The sequence below is a fragment of the Misgurnus anguillicaudatus genome, unplaced genomic scaffold (assembly GCF_027580225.2).
Source record: "Misgurnus anguillicaudatus unplaced genomic scaffold, ASM2758022v2 HiC_scaffold_26, whole genome shotgun sequence".
In the NCBI taxonomy this organism is placed as follows: Eukaryota; Metazoa; Chordata; class Actinopteri; order Cypriniformes; family Cobitidae; genus Misgurnus; species Misgurnus anguillicaudatus.
In genome coordinates this window covers 1218835-1238427 of record NW_027395276.1, presented here as the reverse complement: position 1 = coordinate 1238427, position 19593 = coordinate 1218835, and the positions used below count along the sequence as shown (strand labels likewise).

General features: G+C 39.8%; 2 protein-coding genes and 2 long non-coding RNA genes across 5 annotated transcripts in view; 1 reads left to right on the top strand and 3 right to left on the bottom strand.

The window, feature by feature from the left end:
- Positions 1 to 5104, bottom strand: part of LOC141362396 (uncharacterized) — an 18114-nt gene extending 13010 nt beyond the window's left edge. The window contains exon 1 of the long non-coding RNA XR_012368223.1: positions 4980 to 5104. This is a non-coding gene — a long non-coding RNA (uncharacterized lncRNA). The remainder of the gene's footprint in view (positions 1 to 4979) is intronic.
- On the top strand, positions 704 to 19593 carry LOC141362394 (tripartite motif-containing protein 75-like). Its single transcript, XM_073864399.1, has 6 exons — positions 704 to 1379; positions 4833 to 4928; positions 5000 to 5233; positions 16543 to 16562; positions 16664 to 16791; positions 18862 to 19593. Exons 1-6 carry the CDS (start codon positions 804 to 806, stop codon positions 19419 to 19421), a joined length of 1614 nt encoding a protein of 537 aa, XP_073720500.1. The 5' UTR covers positions 704 to 803; the 3' UTR covers positions 19422 to 19593.
- LOC141362388 (uncharacterized) lies at positions 7686 to 9031 on the bottom strand. Its single transcript, XR_012368219.1, has 3 exons — positions 8246 to 9031; positions 8105 to 8159; positions 7686 to 7875 (listed from the first exon to the last, which is right to left on the bottom strand). It is a non-coding gene; the product is annotated as an uncharacterized lncRNA (long non-coding RNA).
- LOC141362395 (uncharacterized) lies at positions 9704 to 14722 on the bottom strand. Of its 2 annotated transcripts, none has more exons than XM_073864400.1 (3): positions 14525 to 14722; positions 14384 to 14438; positions 9704 to 14154 (listed from the first exon to the last, which is right to left on the bottom strand). In XM_073864400.1, exon 3 carries the CDS (start codon positions 12478 to 12480, stop codon positions 11131 to 11133), a length of 1350 nt encoding a protein of 449 aa, XP_073720501.1. In that variant the 5' UTR covers positions 12481 to 14154; positions 14384 to 14438; positions 14525 to 14722; the 3' UTR covers positions 9704 to 11130. Both variants share the same exon structure in this region, with proteins under 2 accessions (XP_073720501.1, XP_073720502.1).

Sequence of the window (19593 nt, the reverse complement as noted above, 5' to 3'; positions counted from 1 at the left end):
CAGACTATTTCCTGTTTACCTATTAGAAGGCTTGTGATTGGGTTAAGAAAAATAGACGTCATTCTATGCGACAACGCAATTCTTTACGGAGAGCTTACGACCTACTAACTATGTTGTGCCTTAAGAACAAATGGTGCAACCGAATAAAGTAAAGAGTTAGTTATAAACTAGCTAGTAGTTACTAAGCCTCTAGTTTGGACTTTACGTCCCAGTTTAAGTAAGAACTTACGAACGACTATTAAATTGAATGGGGCTCAGGAACAGTTTGTTTACAAAGATTCTTCAAAATATCTTCCTCTGTCTCCATCACAGCAAAGAAATTTATTCAGGTTTGCAACAACACGAGAGTGAGTAAATGATGAGAAAGTTTTCATTTTGGGTGAACTATCCCTTTAAAAGTCTTTTCACTCCTCCCCTCACTGCAGCGCCTGCTCTCGTCTAAATTTCAGGCGAGGCAAGCCGCATCACAAACAAGCCTAATGTGTCATATTTTTTTAAATAATAAAAAACATATCTGGCTACATCTTTATTTTTTAAAAGTATGAAAGATCTCAGCTGTCGGGTCCAGCCGATAAATGTGCATGGCGGGAACCGCGAGTGGCGCCCTCCGTAGGCTAAACCGTCTCATTTCAATTCGCTTCGTGGACTTCAGAGTCTTGCCTTTAAATTTCGCCGAGGGATCCACCAACATGGCAAAACGCGATTGGTTTCCGGGTCGTATGTAGGAGCGAGGAAACATATTGAGACACACCCTTTGGAAACATTACGATACGCGTGTCGTCTTGTTGGCTTTAAACTCAGTCATGGATTCTCTGGATAAAGAGCTAATCTGTGCAGTTTGTCAGGATATATTTGAAGAACCTGTAACTTTACCCTGTGGTCACAATTACTGCGAGCGGTGCGTCAAGGACCTGAAGAGATCCATGAGAGAAACCGAAGATGACGAATGCGCGAGAACTCGCTACTACACGTGCCCCCTGTGTTTGTCTCCGTGCGACTCGAGAGTTGAGCTGAAGAAAAACACAGTGCTCAGTAACATCATTGACAAATACCAGAGTAAGAAAGACACGGGTATGGAGTGCAGCGTGTGTAAGGGTGAGCAGAAACTGGCAGCGGAGAAAGTCTGCATTAAATGCGACGAGTATTATTGCACTGTGCACGTGATGCCACATCTGGAGAATAACACACTGCGACAGCACGTGCTGATCGATCCAGTGGCTAACACCAGCAGACTGTGTAAAGTACATGGGAAAGAGTTGGAGTTGTTCTGTACGACCGACAGCACTGCTCTGTGTGTGTACTGCATGTTACCATCTGAAGCCAAACATCTGCAGGGTCACAATGTGGTCAAACTCTCGGACTCCATGGACAGTTTTAAGGTTAATCTCATTTCTTATTCCCAGTTTAAGGCCCTTTTAGCGCCTACGTCACGGAGCTAACTGCATGCAAAACAAAGGGCGGCAGTCAGTGGGTGCATCCAAATTTGAAGGTCTGGATCCTTTTAAGGATGAGGACTTTGAAGGCAAGAGTCTGTATTTGAAGGCTGCAGCCTCTGAAGTCCACGAAGCGAACTGAAATGAGACAGTCTAGCCTACGGGGAGTTGCGTCACTTGCTGTTCCCGCCCATTACCCCTGTCAGCGGGAGATAAGACTTTTAAAAATAAATATGGAGCCAAATATTTTTTATTTCATTTTAGAAAATATGACACATTGATACAGATTAAACTACCCAACAGTATATACAATTTAGAAACCTTAGAAATATTCAAAAGTATTACAGCATTGCTATAATTTATAATAGTAAAAAGTGACAAGGACCTTTAATTTACAAAATGTACATTTTAACTACAGTAAACAAAGGCCACATTTGGAGGGTGCATGTGAAGGAGCCTTTAAAATGGGACAGCCTTGGTGGCGGCCCTGTGACCTCATTGGCCTTTAAATATGGCCTTCGAAGGATGCAACCTCTGAATTGTGATGCACCCAATATAAATCAGACCCAGCTAACAGAGTTATTTCTTGAACGTTACTTTAAATTAAACATACAGAACATTCAGAAATAATGTTTTATAATATGTTTTAGTAAAATGCAATGTTTCTTTTATCATTTACAGCAAAAAAGTAATTGTAGAAAAAAGTTGTTTATACATTGTGTGAACATTGAAACATGACATTATCATAATGTTTGAATATGACCAAATATAACATTCCTCTAACGTTCAGACAACCAAGAAATGGTCTTAAAGGGGTCATTTTTTTAAAGATGTAAAATAAGTCTTTGGTGTACCCAGAGTGCATATGTTTTAGCTAAAAATACCACAGATATAATTTATTATAGCATGTTAAAATTACCACTTAGTTGGTGCAAGAAAAAATGGGCAATTTTTGGGTGTGTCCTTTAAAGTGCAAATGAGCTGATGAAATGCAAACACTGATCACAATTAGGGCTGGGTATCAATTCAGATGTTCCAGATCGATTCGATTTGCAAGCTATCGATTCGATTCCGATTATCGGATAGATTTTTATACTCGATTCAACTCAATAAATATAGATACTATATTTATAAAAAAGAACAGTGAACATAAGTTTACAATCAATAAAAAGGAATTAAGAGCCACAAACCTGTATATTAAACTCTTGTATTTTAGGTACACTTGGGTACATTAAAACAGAACCCATCTCTAATTTTCAAATGCATACAATTATGTTAAATACAATATAATTTTGATGCAAGACGAAAAATGTATGCTGAAAAAGTCAGAACAGTCGAGTGGAGAAGACTAGAGTAATGTTAATCTTACATTCAATGTTTGCGGAAATACATATGGGGGAAAAAATCGATTCGTGGCCTTTGAGAATCAATTTTGAATCGACCACGTAAAAACACGATTATTCGAAAAATCGCTTTTTTTGCCCAGCCCTAATCACAATGATGGTGGATTGTTGAAATTGAGGCTATGTTTACACTAGTGCTGTGTTCAAAATATCGATACGACGATACATCGTCATGGACGCCTGACGATGCGCGCATCGATACAGCACCTTCCGTATCGATTCGGATGCACTTTTGAAAGTAACGTGACGAATTGCTGTTGATCTATAATCCATATGGAAAGGACGCATGTGTCCAGCGGAGTATGTAGAGTTAAAGGTAGCGGGGTATACTTTCACTTTGCATGTCTGTCTCGCTGGCGCACGTGTCTGCATAGTGAGCCGCGTACTCGCGCTCTCTCTCTCTCTGCGCGCGCGCATTTAAGTCAATGAGTTCAGTATGAAGGTGCAGATATCTTAGCCTATACTACTGCAAAGGGCTTTATTAGCCACGCTTTTATAAAACAGTACTAACGCATTTGAGAAGAAACACGACAAAGATTTGCATGTGAAAAGTGAACGTCTAGAGAAGAGATAAAGAGCTACTTCAAACTATAGCTGTCACATTAATAATCTGATTTCTATTAAATAGTATTAACTCGGACTGCATGTTTTGGAAATATTCATAGATGTATAATAATGAGAGAAGAGTAAGGCACCATCTTTGTAAAACTGCTTTTAAAAAAACATTAGGTTAAGTACTAACTCTGGGATTTTAAGTATTTCTAATAAATGAATGGCAAACACACACAACTGTTACAACACTGCTTATTCAATGTACAATAAACGGATAATAATAAAAAAATAATAATAATGTTACTAAATTCTGAACAAAAAGTAATTCAAAATAGTCTTGTATCGTGATGCGCATCGTATCGGGGCCCTTGTATTGGGATACGTATCGTATCGGGGAATTGTTGGCGATACACAGCCCTAGTTTACACGTGGACGGCTATTTTCATAAACGGACATTTCAACCTCTCCGGTTTCAAAAATAATATCGTGCACACATGTCAGTTTTCAGAAAAGTGTTTATTTACACGTACCCGTGCATATTTGCCGTCAAGAGACGCTCAAGCCCACGTAAGCCAATCACCGGCAGCGCTGGTGGTGACGTGAACTGGTTCTTCATGTTGGAGTGAGGAGTTGTTGCAGTAGGTGATTGATGACGTCAACGTACCGCGAGAGCGAGTTGAGGAATCACACGTAGAGGTCTAATTTCGAATCGCTCTCGTGGTACTTTGACATCATCCGTCCGTCGGTTCTTGCAGCGCCGCATGAAGTCAAACACGCGTAAAATTGCTGACCTCCGAGCACTCGTCTCTGCTCCTCGACATAATGGAGCAGCTGTATTTGCAAATACAAACACACGAAACGAGTTTGCACGAACATAAATGTGATATTGGAAGCATTCAGAGTAGCAGTCACATGTAAACATGGGTCGCACCTTTGACGTAGGTGCCAGCTCTGGCGCATACTCTGTGACGTTGCCTGCTTTAACATCCGTTTGTCTCACTTTACATGCAACCGTGCAACCGAAGATTTTCAAGATCTCCACTCTGGCCGGAGTTTTTAGAAACAATCGGTTTCAGAGGCGAGTTCTCCGTTTGCGTGTAAACGAGGGGCACAAACGAAGATAAATCTCTCAGTTTTTAAAAATAACCATGTACGTGTAAACAGAGCCTGAAACTCAGTTGTGCTGTCAATTATTTTTTCTTTTTCTCTGCACAAAATGGCAGTGCTGTGGTTGGATAGTGCAGATTAAGGGGCGGTATTATTGTAATTGCTACCTACATCACAAAACAGGCATTTTTCACATGCTTGCAGAAAATGGTTTACCAAAACTATGGGGGACTGGGGACCCAATTATAGCACTTTAACATGGAAAAAAAACAAATTAATTACTCTAAAGTTGATTTTAACTCTAAAATTGATTTTTTTATATAATTGATTTCCACAGGAGGAGTGTAAAGTTAAACTTGACTGTATTAAAGCTAACCTGTCTAAAGTTCAAGATGGACTTTCCATACTAGACGAACAATCATCTGCCACTAAGGTAGGTCATATAAAAGTATTTTGTATTATTATTTTTTTTTTGAATGCTTACTTGATCTTCTTAACACACAGGAGGAGATTGAGAATCAGCAGCAAGAGAGCACAAAGGTCTTGAGCAGGATGAGGCTTTTCTTAAGTTTTGAAGAGAAAGCCTGGCAGAAGCGTTTCTCGGTGGACCTGGTGCAGGAGGGCCAAAGCGTGAGACAGAAAGCAGAGAGAATGAACAGGTTGAGAAGTAGGTTACTACAGGCACATGAAACCTTGGGTCAGGCCCAAAACTTTCACGACCCTTTGATTCTACTGCAGGTGAGCGGTTTACGTTGGTGTTAATTTATGTTTGTTGTGCAATGAATAAAGAGGTCATACCAGTCATATACATACAAGTGTCAAAATATTTTAAATATAGACAATAGGGATGGGCATAATTAAAGACACACCATGCAGTTATTTTACCTTAATATAACAGCTTCAAAGTCATTTCGATGGTAAACGACGTCATAGTATGGCGAATCATCCCCCTGTTGAAGCTCGGGAAGGACGCCGCTACCAGAACCAGCAATGCAAGCTTGAGAGAACCGCCCCTGACAAATCTCGCGAGAATCACGACTTGCTTTACGGCAACGACGTCACACACGTTAGGCTTGTTCGACTTTGTGCAGCGCTGCAAGAACCGGCAGTCGGATGACGTAAAAGTACCGCGAGAATGATCCGAGACGGCACTTTGACGTCATCCGGCTGTCGGTTCCTGCAGCGCTGCATGAAGTCAAACAAGCCTGTAACAACAACTGCACGCGCGCATTTGAGACGTGATGCTCGATGAGGGAAACAGCTAAGAAAACCCGTTCGGAAGAGAGTAGAAAGCGAAAAAGAGAATCTGACCGAGTTAGGAACCGGACAAGAGTCCCACTCTGTCAGGTTTTTACTCGTTGGCGTGAGCTAATAGACAGCCCTGGATGCAAAAGGGATGCTGATCTGGCGATCTTGTTGATGGACAAGTAAGTAAATCTCTTATTTGTAAATTTGTTTGCGGTCTATGTTGTATGTGGTTGCGCTTGCTTGTAGTGTGTATTTTTTTACTAAGCTGTTCATTCATCCAGTGTTGATAATTACACCAGTAAAATAACTTCAACAAGGGTCTAGCTAGCTTACGATCATAAGAGCATTTAGCAGACCTGCTAAAAAACACTCGTTTCTCTTACATGTTTTTTTTTTGGCCATCTAAACTCAAGTGTTGTGTTGTGATGTGTACGTAGTCATTTGTCTAATTTCGATTTCTTATGGCCTACGAATAACGGCCAATGTTATGAAATAATGCAACGTATACAATTAACTTTGTCAATGCATTTTGTAATGTTTACATTACAATTGAAAAACAAATACAACTATACAGTAGACATAACGTTAGACTATAGACTGTTTACTTGTGATTAAGCTGCAATCTTGTAAAAACGTAATAAGCCAGCAAACGCGGTAGGCTACTTTATTATTATATGCCTACTCTACACTTGGCATAAACTTCTTATTATCCTATTACCATCATCTGTAGTTTAGTAGACATGCAGTAGCCTAATATTTGTATGAAATTGTGAAACATTCCCTGGTCATTATCTTCGGAGTCCATCTCACGCCCAACACTATCCTTACAGGTACGTACAGAGTGGGCGTGCGAAATTACGACAGTTGCAAGTTTTCCCCAGTGACTCTAGGGGTCGCTGTTTGACAAAAACGTCAAACTGCATGGAATGCCTTTAATCGACGATCGACAATTGATTGTTAAGAATTTCGTCGATTTCGTAATTTGTTATCAATTAATCAAATGCATTTTTTTTATCTAACTCCTGTTTCACAAATACTCCGTATGTAGTGCGTTTGCGTGTGTGTGCGGCGAATTCCTCAAGCACTCGTTGCAGTGCGCTGCTGACCGCTTATTCTGCATATGAAACGTTCATGTTATTGACACTTTCTAGGAACACTTTTCCGCATAAACAATAGAACAAAGCATCATTTTTTTTTACAAAACAATATATTTTAGATATTATTTGACAGACTAGTAAGTGTGAATTAAGGATGTTAAAAATCTCTAGCCTGGTGGTCAGGATCTGAATGGATCAAATCAGCAGTTTTGCAATGGTTTATTTATCTCCACATATATCATAAATAAAAATAAGCAGAGTAACTTTGCAAGTCTACCCTTCCACATTATATATTTCCTACTATGTATGTATATGATTTCCAAATAATAAACGAGAGTATTCAACGACAAAAAGCGTCTCATATGGAAATAAATCCTCACAATATTATTATTTCTCAAAACTTTATGACAAAAATAAGCAACTGTATTCCTACAGTTATTCAAAGATGCACACATTATTCCGCGTATAATTTGAATATTATACAAAAGTATTTATATAACAGCACGTTTCATATGGCAAATAAATATCATCACATTAACATAACAGCATAATGAAATGAATAAACAGACAATGAAACAGGATTGAAATATAAATTGTATTATTACCGGAAAAAAGCAATGTTGCTAAAATAATCTCTGAGGTAAATGCGTCAAAAATGCTGTTACCCGCACAATAAGCCTAGATGAGCAATAAATGTGAAAAAAAGCATTATTAGGCCATGTCTCAAAACTTTATATGACAAAAATATATTTGAAATAAATGTATACTTACAGTTATTCAAAGATGCACACATTATTGTAAAGCCTACATAGAATAAACAAACAAACTCCTCAGTCCCATAATCATCTTTTTCATAGTTATTTATTCACAATCCAACCATAATAAAATAACACATAAATAGGCTTCTTTGGTAGCAAGTGCATGTGGGTATATTAAAATGGGCAAACACTTTTAAGTACCTCACAAGTGGATTTAGAAACACATTGGGTTTATATATTATATCTAAAGCCTCAAAACAGTGACATAGGCCAGCTCCTAAAACAGAGCCAGAATTCACCATTAATCTTACACCCAACATTTAACAATAAAAACACATCATCCATAAATACACGCATTACCCAAATATCAAATACACTACAATACATTTAAATACATGCATTACTTAAATACCGAATACAATACAATACAATACATTTAAATACATCAAAGCACAAAAACATTTACAAAACACCGTAACAATGCACTATAGCTACACATCACATACCTGGCAGCAGCTACAACAAATGTCTCATCGCACAGGTACAACCCTTCATCATTGCCTGCATGACATATCCAAATATACGCCATTACACCACATGTCATGCATTTTAAAAAACATTACCTTACATATTAAAATTCACTATACCTTAAATAAGGAAGAACAGCCACCAAACGGCGTTGTCTACTCGGCGTTGTTTACTCGCGTGCACGCCGCCATTACAACTCCATTCATAAAACACTCCATGCTTACTACCGTAATCCCCCTATATAATTGGACTACCGTAAATACATATGGGAGTACCCTTATTTACCGTAAATGCATTACAGCGGTCACGACCATTACATTCACCCCCCCACCAATCGATCATCGTCCCGATGATCCTTTAATTCATTTTTTTGACCACACATAAAAAACACTTTAATAACCCTTTATAATTTAAGTGCCATTAATCACCCCGTGCTCCCAACATCCCCATCATTAGACACTACTGACCTAGGTAAATGAAATGGATTAGAATGCCTTCCTGCTGTTTGCCTACTAGACCGCCGCAACTGCATTTCAGGTATTTGAACCACATCAAAATGTTGGGGCTCTTCTACATCCTCCGAGTCCGAATTGGATTCACTGCATAATCCAAGTTTCAATTGACTCCCCTCCCCCAATAGTGGTTCAGGTGGAACCCTCCTAACAACCCATGCTTCATCTGAATCACTATCAGAGACTGCACCACTGCAGCTCTCCATATCCTGGTCACGTGACCCTACTACCGCTGGACCACAAGGTCTTAATTCTGTTCTATGCACATTTTTAGGTGGGCCAGACCCATCCACCGGAACAACTGTATACACAGCTTTAGTATCATCTGGCCGAGCTATCACCTTAAAAGGGCTAGGCATCCACACATCCTGAATCTTGTGTCTTCCTGCAAAACTATGGTTTCTACGATAAACCAACTGACCCATCTGTAAAGAACTCTGCAACGAAGGTGGACCAACCTGTCTTCTCCTTACTTCAGCAGCATGCTCCATCTGTTCCCTTGCTTTTTGATAAGCCTCCTTAATTCGCTCCTGATGCCCCACCACCCACTCATCAACTGTCTCACCAAAATCTGTCTGGGTTACCCCAAACAAAATATCAACTGGTAACTTTGGCGGCTGCCCAAACACCAAAAAATATGGACTATAGCCAGTGCTCGCATGCTCAGTTGTATTGTAAGCAAAAACTACTTCCGGTAAATATTCTACCCATCTCCTTTTCTTTAATGGTGAAAGAGTTTGCAACAAATTATGCAGAGTACGGTTGAACCTCTCGCACTGGCCATTGCCTTGCGGATGGTAAGGAGTAGTTCGACTCTGCTTAATCCCATACATCTTACATAAGTTCCGAACAACCTCTGCCTCAAAACACCTCCCCTGATCTGAATGAATTCGTTGGGGAACTCCATACTTATGGATCCACTCCCGCACCAACGATTTTGTTACCGTTACTGCTTTCTGATCACGGGTAGGTACTGCAACCACAAATTTTGAAAACACATCAGTGAAAATCAAAACATTCTCCTTACCATCACTAGAAGGTTCCAAAACTGTAAATGGTCTTCTAGCTAATAAAATACCCGTTTCAGTTACCAGTTTTGGCACAGGAGCTTTTGCCACAATACATCTCTCACACTGCCTACAATAAGCCTCAATGTCTTGAAACATGCCTGGCCAATAGCATCTGGCTCTAACCAACTTAAAGGTGCGTTCTACACCCTGATGTCCGTGTTCATCATGTAGCCCTCGAAGAACTTCCTCCCTCAAATTCTGCGGTAAGAGCACCTGTTTAATTTGGCCCTGTCTTGTATCCACAAATCGACGATACAACACTCCCTTCTCCTCTACCAATCTCTCCCACTGCCGAAGAAGTTCCAAGGTCTTACCATCTTCCTTCCCCCTTGCAAATCTGTCTGGTTTAACTTGCTGACTCCAATACACACAAAACCTTGCAATAATAGGATCAGCCTGCTGTTGAGCTGCCCAAACCTCTGGTGAAAACACTGGGAAACTCCATGTTGTTGTCTGCTCATTAACCATCACTATATGCTCCTTTTCCTCAATTTGATTAGAAATACTTTGCGCAATAGCAGAAACTACCGGGGTCTGACGTGACAATGCATCGGCAGCCGAATTCTGGCGCCCTGGCCTGTACTGAACTTCAAAATCAAATCTAGCCAAATCTGAGACCCATCTTTGCTCAATAGCCCCAAAATTGGCAGTCTGCAGATGACTCAGCGGGTTATTATCTGTAACTACAATAAATTTGTGACCTAGCAAATAGTCACGAAACTTATCGGTAATTGCCCACTTCAGTGCCAAAAGCTCTAATTTCATGGCACTATAATTCTCCATATTTCGCTCAGATGGTCTCAACCCACGACTTGCATATGCAATTGGTCTCCTTCCACCTTTCCCCTCTTGGGACAAAATTGCTCCCAAGCCGCGATGACTAGCATCAATCTCCAAATAAAATGGCCTTGTAAAATCTGCATATCCAAGCACAGGAGCAGTCACTAATTTTTCTTTTAATGACTGAAAAGCAGTCTCACACTCGGAACTCCAACGTTCAGAAAGGGGCACTCTTATTGTCCTTGCTTTACCTGCCTTAGGTGTCATTAATGCTGCAAGGCCATGCAGGGGGGCTGCCAACTGCGAAAAATGCTTCACAAATCGCCTATAATACCCAGCAAAACCTAAAAAAGATCTAAGTTCTGCTACTGTACTTGGTCGTGGCCACTGGGCCACTACCCGAGTCTTTTCAGGGTCTGTTGCAACCCCCTCAGCAGATATTACATGTCCCAGGTATGACACCTGGCGCTGGAAAAGCGAGCATTTACTCCATTTTACTTTTAAACCACACTCACGAAAACGTGTAAGCACTAACCCCAGACGACTTAGGTGTTGTTCAAAAGATGATGAGAACACAACCACATCATCTAAATATAAGAGCAAAGACTGAAAATGTTGGTCCCCTAAAATTCTCTCCATAAGTCACTGAAATGTTCCTGGCGCATTACAAAGTCCAAATGGCATACGGTTAAATTGGTATAAACCAAACGGAGTACAAAAAGCAGTCTTTTGTCTGTCTTTCTCTGCCACTTCCACCTGATTATAACCACTAGCGAGGTCCAAGGTTGAAAACCACTGGGCCCCGCTAAGGGCATCCAGCGACTCTTCTATCCTAGGAAGTGGATAAGCATCTTTTCTCGTTTTCAGGTTCAGCTGCCTATAGTCAACACACATGCGCATATTGCCATCTTTTTTCTTAACAATAACCAAAGGTGATGAATAAGGACTACAGCTCTCACTAATAACCCCCTGCTCTAAAAGTTGTCTAATATGAGCTTTTACCTCTTCATACTGGCTAGGGGGAAGACGACGATATCGCTGACGAATCGGCACATCATCAGTAACTGGGATCTCATGCTGTATAAGTGACGTGCACCCTAGATCATCATCATTGAAAGCAAACACATCGGCATACTCATTTAGTAATGCTTTAACCTGAGCTACCTGATGACTTTCTAACAAAGAACATTCAAAAGGAAAATCATGTGAAAAAATGGGCCCAGCCTCTTGACTCAAAACCAAGGCTTCCTCTGAACCTAAAGAGATTTGAACCTCCCCAGGGCCTATATTCTGAAAAGAAACAGATTTTAAACCCCCTGCTACTACCTCAGCTGCATGCAGTCGGGCCAGTCGTGTATGAGGGGCCAAGCTGATATCTAACGCACTAGCATTTATGATCGGAACAGCTAGTTGGCCACCCTGGACCTTTACCAACCCAGGGGACACCATAAGTGCCCCAGGTAAAGCCCCTTCATCCACCTCTAGGCCTTCTACCAACACATTGTAATCTGAATTATAAGTATTCTGAAACCCTGTAGCAGGGACCAAACACATAGAACCTGCAGGTATTAGTATAGGTAAGGGTGCCATCACTTTTGCAAAACCTTGACACACTTGAGGACATTGTTCTGGTGGCATTAAATTAAGAGGACCTGACAAAATTTCACTGCAATCCTTTATTATGTTCATGCCCACTAATCCTGGCACATTTTTCCTTTTCAATTTTGTTACAGGATCTGTTGGATCTTTCACCACCAAAACACCACATTTTGGCAAAATCTTCCCCATAATCTTAACATCAAGTTCTAGATACCCCAAATATGGTATAGAAAGGCCATTTGCTGCCTTTAAAGTGAGCCACCCACACTCTTGTAGAACATCCTTCCCTTTACACTCAAAATGTTCCTTAAAAAAACTCTCCGTTATAAGGGTCACCATAGAGCCTGTATCTATCATGGATGGAACACATACTCCCCCCATAAACACATCCATAACTGGGGTAGGCCCTGTAAGAGCATTAAATACCTTTTCACATGAAATGATAGGATCAACTGAGCCCAAATATTCCCCTCCCGTAGTCTGGCTCTTAACTACAGAAGGAATTAGTTTCCCTGTTGCACATTCACTGGAGCCACTGCCCCCCTAGGTACCTCAGAAGGTGCGGCCTGGCGACCATTATCACTAATAATGTTTGTATCTGAACAAAATCTGGCTATATGCCCTATTCCTTGACATCTAAAGCAAATAGGTCTTCCATTTGCATCATACCTGGGTTCCTGTCTTAACCTACGTCCCCGTCTCCCCTCAAGATTTTGCAATCGGGATACCTGTTGTACAAGCCCCTCTAATTTCTCCTCCTGTTTCCTCATGGCATCCCTAAGCTCAAGAAGAAGAGGATCAGGGTTAACAGGGGTACTTGTTGTAGTTGCAATGCCAGCACATTCAACTATTGCACTTTCTGGGGCTAAGCCACAGGAAACTCTATCAGGTACATTATCTTCTTCCCAAAACAGCATAGCTTCTCTCCGCAAAACAGAAAACTTAATATTTGGATCTTGTCTAATCAATCGTTTTAATTCTCTACGGAGTGAAGAGTCCCTTACGTTTTCTGCAAACTGATTTCTTATTGTCTGTTCCCCACATAATTCCACTCCTCCATTACAACGATTTATATCCCCTGCCAAAGAGAGCAATGAATGAGAAAATTCCCGCAGCCCCTCACCTGCCTTTTGTTTTCGATCAAAGAAACGCTTTTGAGATGCAGTCAATGAATAAGGATGGCCATAAGCCTCCTTTAAAGCTTCTAGAATCAATGCAGGGCTCCTACGTATTTCTGCTGAACTATATCTTATCTCTTGTTTTGCTCCCCCCTCCAAATGATCATACAGAAATGCTGCCTGCTCTCTTTCTTTGTATTGTCTATAGGTCATAAAATTTTGCACTTCATCAACCCAGTCATAATAAGAAACAGTACCTGGATCACCAGAAAACAGTAACATCTTTTTGTCTTTGGGCATATAAATCACTTCAACAGATGTTGTAATTTTACTTGAGGCAGCAGCGGAGGCAGTGGAGGCAGCAGAATCAGGCATATCTGCATCTGAAGGGGAATGTGAAGTCTCCAAAGGATCTGATGTTGCTGCTTGTTGTAACTGAGCAGTCAATGCTTCGTTCCGTTGTCGAAGTTCATCCATTGCAGCTTTTTCCTTAGCCAGCCTGTCCCGCAATGCTACAAGTTCTTGCTCCATTGTATTAATGTCAGTCACGCTATAACAGCTTTTATGTCCCTCGCCGTTCTACTGAAATTCCAGTTCTTCAGCCCACGTCACTGTTTTGAATGCTTAACCAACCCTACCACATCACTCGCTACCAATCAGAAAAAAAAAAAAAAAAAAAAAAAAAAAATCCTGTTCGTTGACGCCAAAACTGTAAAGCCTACATAGAATAAACAAACAAACTCCTCAGTCCCATAATCATCTTTTTCATAGTTATTTATTCACAATCCAACCATAATAAAATAACACATAAATAGGCTTCTTTGGTAGCAAGTGCATGTGGGTATATTAAAATGGGCAAACACTTTTAAGTACCTCACAAGTGGATTTAGAAACACATTGGGTTTATATATTATATCTAAAGCCTCAAAACAGTGACATAGGCCAGCTCCTAAAACAGAGCCAGAAATCACCATTAATCTTACACCCAACATTTAACAATAAAAACACATCATCCATAAATACATGCATTACCCAAATATCAAATACACTACAATACATTTAAATACATGCATTACTTAAATACCGAATACAATACAATACAATACATTTAAATACATCAAAGCACAAAAACATTTACAAAACACCGTAACAATGCACTATAGCTACACATCACATACCTGGCAGCAGCTACAACAAATGTCTCATCGCACAGGTACAACCCTTCATCATTGCCTGCATGACATATCCAAATATACGCCATTACACCACATGTCATGCATTTTAAAAAACATTACCTTACATATTAAAATTCACTATACCTTAAATAAGGAAGAACAGCCACCAAACGGCGTTGTCTACTCGGCGTTGTTTACTCGCGTGCACGCCGCCATTACAACTCCATTCATAAAACACTCCATGCTTACTACCGTAATCCCCCTATATAATTGGACTACCGTAAATACATATGGGAGTACCCTTATTTACCGTAAATGCATTACAGCGGTCACGACCATTACATTATTCCATATTACTCCCGTTTATGAGCACGTTTGTCTCTGGCCTCGCTCTGTTATGTAATAGATTGACAGGTGCGCATCTCCGTCTTTCAAACATATATAATTTTGTAATTACTACCTTAGGAAAATAAGCCATGATTTTATCATTGTGAAAATGTTTTTTTTTGCAGATTAAAAACGATTTGTATTTCCGCAATTTTACTACAAATACCATGGTTATGGTATATTGTGGAGTTGGAGACCATAGTAAATTTGTGTCTACTGTTGTTTTACAACAAATAAAAACTAAAAGACTATGTTAGTATAATTATACAATGGTAAATGGGGCTCACAAAACGCACGCTGTTTCACACGGAATAAGTTAGCGCGGAGGTACCTGTGCATCCCGGTCAGTCTCCTCGGAGCGGCTGTTTTCGGCGGCAGCTGGACTGACGGTCACCATGGGTTGCGGTCGCGTCTGACCCCAAAACATGCTTTTATTTTTTTTAAAAAATCAGTAGACTGGTGCAGAAGTTTTATGCGAGTTACTAAAGTTAGTTATTTTTCACGAGGCTTTAAGTAGCCTAATTTGTTATAGCCTTATGTTAGGAAGGCTAATATCTTGCACTTTCTTCTGGCTTGAATAATTTTGAGTTACATTTTGACAAAACCTTTCAGATCTAAGTATTATGTTTTTTGTTTTATTTAATGTTAAACATGAATCTGTTTTTTTATTTATTTTGGAACTAATGAGGTCTCTGTTTAAGAACGCTGGCTCGCAGCTGCAGGTTCCGCTGCTTTAGAGCACCGCACATGCACGCACATATATGTTTGAAACATATTTTAACTGTCTGCCACAAGTTGATCTTGTAATAAAGGTCTCATCGAGGAAAAACACACTGTATATTTGTATTCATTGCATTTTTTGAGTATAAAAGTTAAATAACAAATTTTATTATAAAAATATTAATGATTAATCGATAGTCGATCGTTAATTCTCCCGACGATCGACAAAGAAAACTTAATCGAATGCCCATCCCTAATAGACAAGACACTAAGCAGTAAAAACTTGACAAAAATTTTACAAAGATGGGAATTGACGATGAAAGACTAAAAGACTTCACACTGGAAAAGTAAAAAACTATCACAGGACAGCAAACACAGGGGTATTAAATAGGGAAGAAAATAATAAGGGGAACAGGTGAAGGGTATGAAACGATGATGTGATAATTAGTGAGGAGACGAGGGGGTGGGGCCAAGACAAAGACAGGAGAGCACATGGCACACCAAAACAAACAGAGGCCATGTGCTTCCACACAAAACAAGTAGGACTGTCATGATCCTCTCCCAATAAGCTAGAAAACTTTGACAAGGTTGACATGACCAGAAGTTGAATAAATAAGGTTTTCATTGATGTATGGTTTGTTAGGATAGGACAAAGTAAAATTTTTCTCAACTTTGTCGTGTCACTGGACATACCCACTTCCAGTCGGCAATGGTCACTGTCGCCCGTGGCGCTGGAAGTTGCCAAGCTTTCATTCAAATGAATACAATCATGTCGCTATACTGCTAGTCACTGGTTACCTGAACAGGGTGTCGATCACATACAGCAACCCACAGCTACAAAATTTTGATTTAAATTGATGTAGTAACTCTGATAAGATTACTTGTGTTCTGCCAATCCAGCAACTTTTCTGAATTTCTAAAATAATTTATCTATTTCTTTGGTAACTGTAAATCAAAAAACCTCTTATCTTAACTCTTTATTGCATTATTAACATGCTGGTTAAAGTTATGTAAACATATAAACTTTCAAATAAATTTTCTTTTTCCTTTTACAGACTTTAAAAAATACAGACTGGTAAGCTTCTAACTTTGCATTAATTATTAGTGGTTTTTACTGTTAACTCTTAGTTTGTTCAGAATTATTAAGTCCTGTGTTGTCATTTTTGGTTTTGTTAGGACTGATTTATTTGATGAAAAAACTTGTGAAAATCAGATCTCAGAGACAATTGAGTGGAATCATGCAAAACCCACAGCTCTGTCAAAGATTTCCCCGTTGCTCCAGTCAATTCGCAAGACATTTGCTGGTAGGCAGAATTTTTTAGGCTGGATTTATACTGCAGATCTTGATGCCCAATTCCAATTGGGTGACTATATCTGATTTCTTTGATAACCGCTTACATTATCTTTTAAAGGGCTGATATTATGAGATTTTTTAAAAACGTAAAATAAGTCTTTGGTGTTCCCAGAGTACGTATGTGAAGTTTTAGCTCAAAATATAGATAATTTATTGTAGCATGTTAAAATTGCCACTTTGTGAGTGCGAGCGAAAATGTGCAGTTTTTGGGTGTGTCCTTTAAAATGCAAATGAGTTGATAAAATGCAAACACTGATCACCATAATGGTGGTTTGTTGAAATTGAAACTCAATTGTACTTTAAAATATATTCTCTCCACACTAAATAGCAGTGACGTGGTTGGATAGTGCAGATTGACTGTGCGTTCACACCAGATGTGGAAGAGGCGGCAAAAACGCGCTATTTGCGTTTAATTGGACGCTTTAACATTTTGAGCTTCGAGACATTCACACGTAAATTTACCAGATTGTTCGACCTCCTCACTCACTTTCTTTCAAACAAGATCCTTTTAATTCTTGTAAAAGTATGAAGATGTCTCGTATAGCGATGATGATTGTTAGGGGTGGGCGATATGACCAAAATCTTCTATCACGATAGGATTAATTTTGATAACGATATGTATCACAGTTTTTTATGTTTTAATAAGGTTTAAATCTTAAATACCATAGAAATGTTCATAATTCTCACAAAAAACATATACAAGCATAGAAAGAAGATAAAAACAAACAAAACTTAAGCTCTCTGAAGATAAACAGTCAATGATATAAGAATGATAATAAATAATTATGCATGTATGTATAGGCCTATATATATTTTTCTTTAAGGTAGAAAAGTGATTTAATCAGAAGCAGTGAGAGATTTTCTCTCAATGCTGTTTGATTAACACGGGTGACAGACAGGAGCAAAATTAGGTAACTTCCCCTTTAAGACCAAAGTCGGGATCCAATACACTGTTACACATGCGCTTTCTCTTTTATCTGTTTACTTTCTCTTAAACACTACCAGTTAGGTCTTATGACGATGCTTGCAAAGACGGGAATTTTGACGCATATGTGTATTTAAGGCCAATAAAGCGGGAAAAATGCTCACGAGCTTAATGAGCAGCGGTCGCGCGACTTGCGTGTTCCTCACAGACAGAAAGAGCAGCGGTTGCGTGACTTGTCCGCTTCTGACACACAGAAAGAACGCACGCATATAGATATGTTGTCTGTGTTTCAATGGCTTAACTTGTTTTAAAACTGCAGTGCTTAAATACGTGTACAAATGATACGTTTTCGCGACCACGCGCACAGGAGCATGACATCGATAGAAACGATAGTCCAAAATCTCTACCGGTTGACAAATCTCTACCGGTTGACAAATTTCTACCGGTTAATTATGTCTACTGGATTATCGCCCACCCCTAATGATTATCCTCCATTGTTGTTTTGTTTTTCTGCCTACGCTCACTTCCTGTAACCACGTCACTGCTAGAGCAAGCTCCTGATTGGTTAACACCGCACAAAAATCTGCTTTCTGTTCTGATTTTTCAACTTGCGCGGATCTCACGTCAACACTTAATTTGCGTGGCGCACGCACTCCCCTTTGCGCCATTCGTGCTTACCGCGCCACAGGATGCCTATTCACGTCTTTGCATTGACTTAACACGGAAATCACTCACGCCTGCCAGCTTTTCCGTGTCTGGTGTGAACGCACCACAAGGGGCAGTATTATTGTAACTGGACTTGCTACCTACATCACAAAACAGGCAAAATCTAAATGACATAATTTTCACATGCTTTTCCGAGAATGGTTTACCAAAACAAAGTTTCTGGGTTGATCTTTTTCACATTGTCTAGGTTGATAGAAGCACTGGGGACCCAATTATAGGACATAAACATGGAAAAAGTCCGATTTTCACACTATGACCACTTATTTCAAGACTTATTTTACATCTTTAAAAAATTTAATAATATGACCCCCTTATTTAAAATGGCTAGCAACATCCTGAAATCTTTTAGTGTCTTTGTTTAACTTGCAGGGGAGGATATCATGTTCAACTCTTCGTCAGCACATCACAGACTCAAGTTTAACCCAGAGCGCACCACCGTGTGGCTGACAGATGATGGTGGACTTTGTTCTGCCTCTTTTTCCTCTGAAGATTTTTACTGTGTGGTGGGTGAAGCTTCATTCTGCCATGGCATCCACTACTGGGAGGTTGATGTGGCTTCTGTCCACTCTTGGGCAGTTGGAGTGTCATACAGATGTCAGCAGGATCGTTCTGGTCTTGGCAGGAATGATCTTTCCTGGGCTTTACACTACAGTAGGGACCGCAGGCAGTTCTGTGCCCACCACGACTGGCTTCAGTTCAGCTTCTCAGATTCTGGCCTCCCCGCACGAGTGGGTGTTTATTTGGATATGGATAGTGGGTTCCTGTCTTTCTATGATGCCGTTAGTATCAAGCATCTTTACACTTTTTATTGTGACTTTCAAGCTCCAGTGTTTCCTGCTTTCTGTCTGAGTTTGAGGAATGCAGCAGGAGCTTCACAGCAGATGAAAATAATAAACCCCACGTCAAATAAAAGACTAGGGATGCTTTGATCAGGATTTTGCAGCCAATACTGATGATGACCCTCAATACAGTATAACTTTACAACACGTAATTGATTATTTTTTAGATTATGGCATTTTTCCTGCACGTGAGTTATGTTTACCGTTACCAAGAACATTATCACCTATTATACTACTCGCTTGATACTTATTGGTGGCATCC

Coding starts and splice junctions, on each gene's coding strand:
- LOC141362394 (XM_073864399.1), top strand. CDS start 804: ATGGATTCTCTGGATAAAGAGCTAATCTGTGCAGTTTGTCAGGATATA. Junction 16,563..16,663: donor ACTTTAAAAAATACAGACTG/GTAAGCTTCTAA, acceptor TGGTTTTGTTAG/GACTGATTTATTTGATGAAA. Junction 16,792..18,861: donor AATTCGCAAGACATTTGCTG/GTAGGCAGAATT, acceptor TTTAACTTGCAG/GGGAGGATATCATGTTCAAC.
- LOC141362395 (XM_073864400.1), bottom strand. CDS start 12,480: ATGGATGTGTTTATGGGGGGAGTATGTGTTCCATCCATGATAGATACA.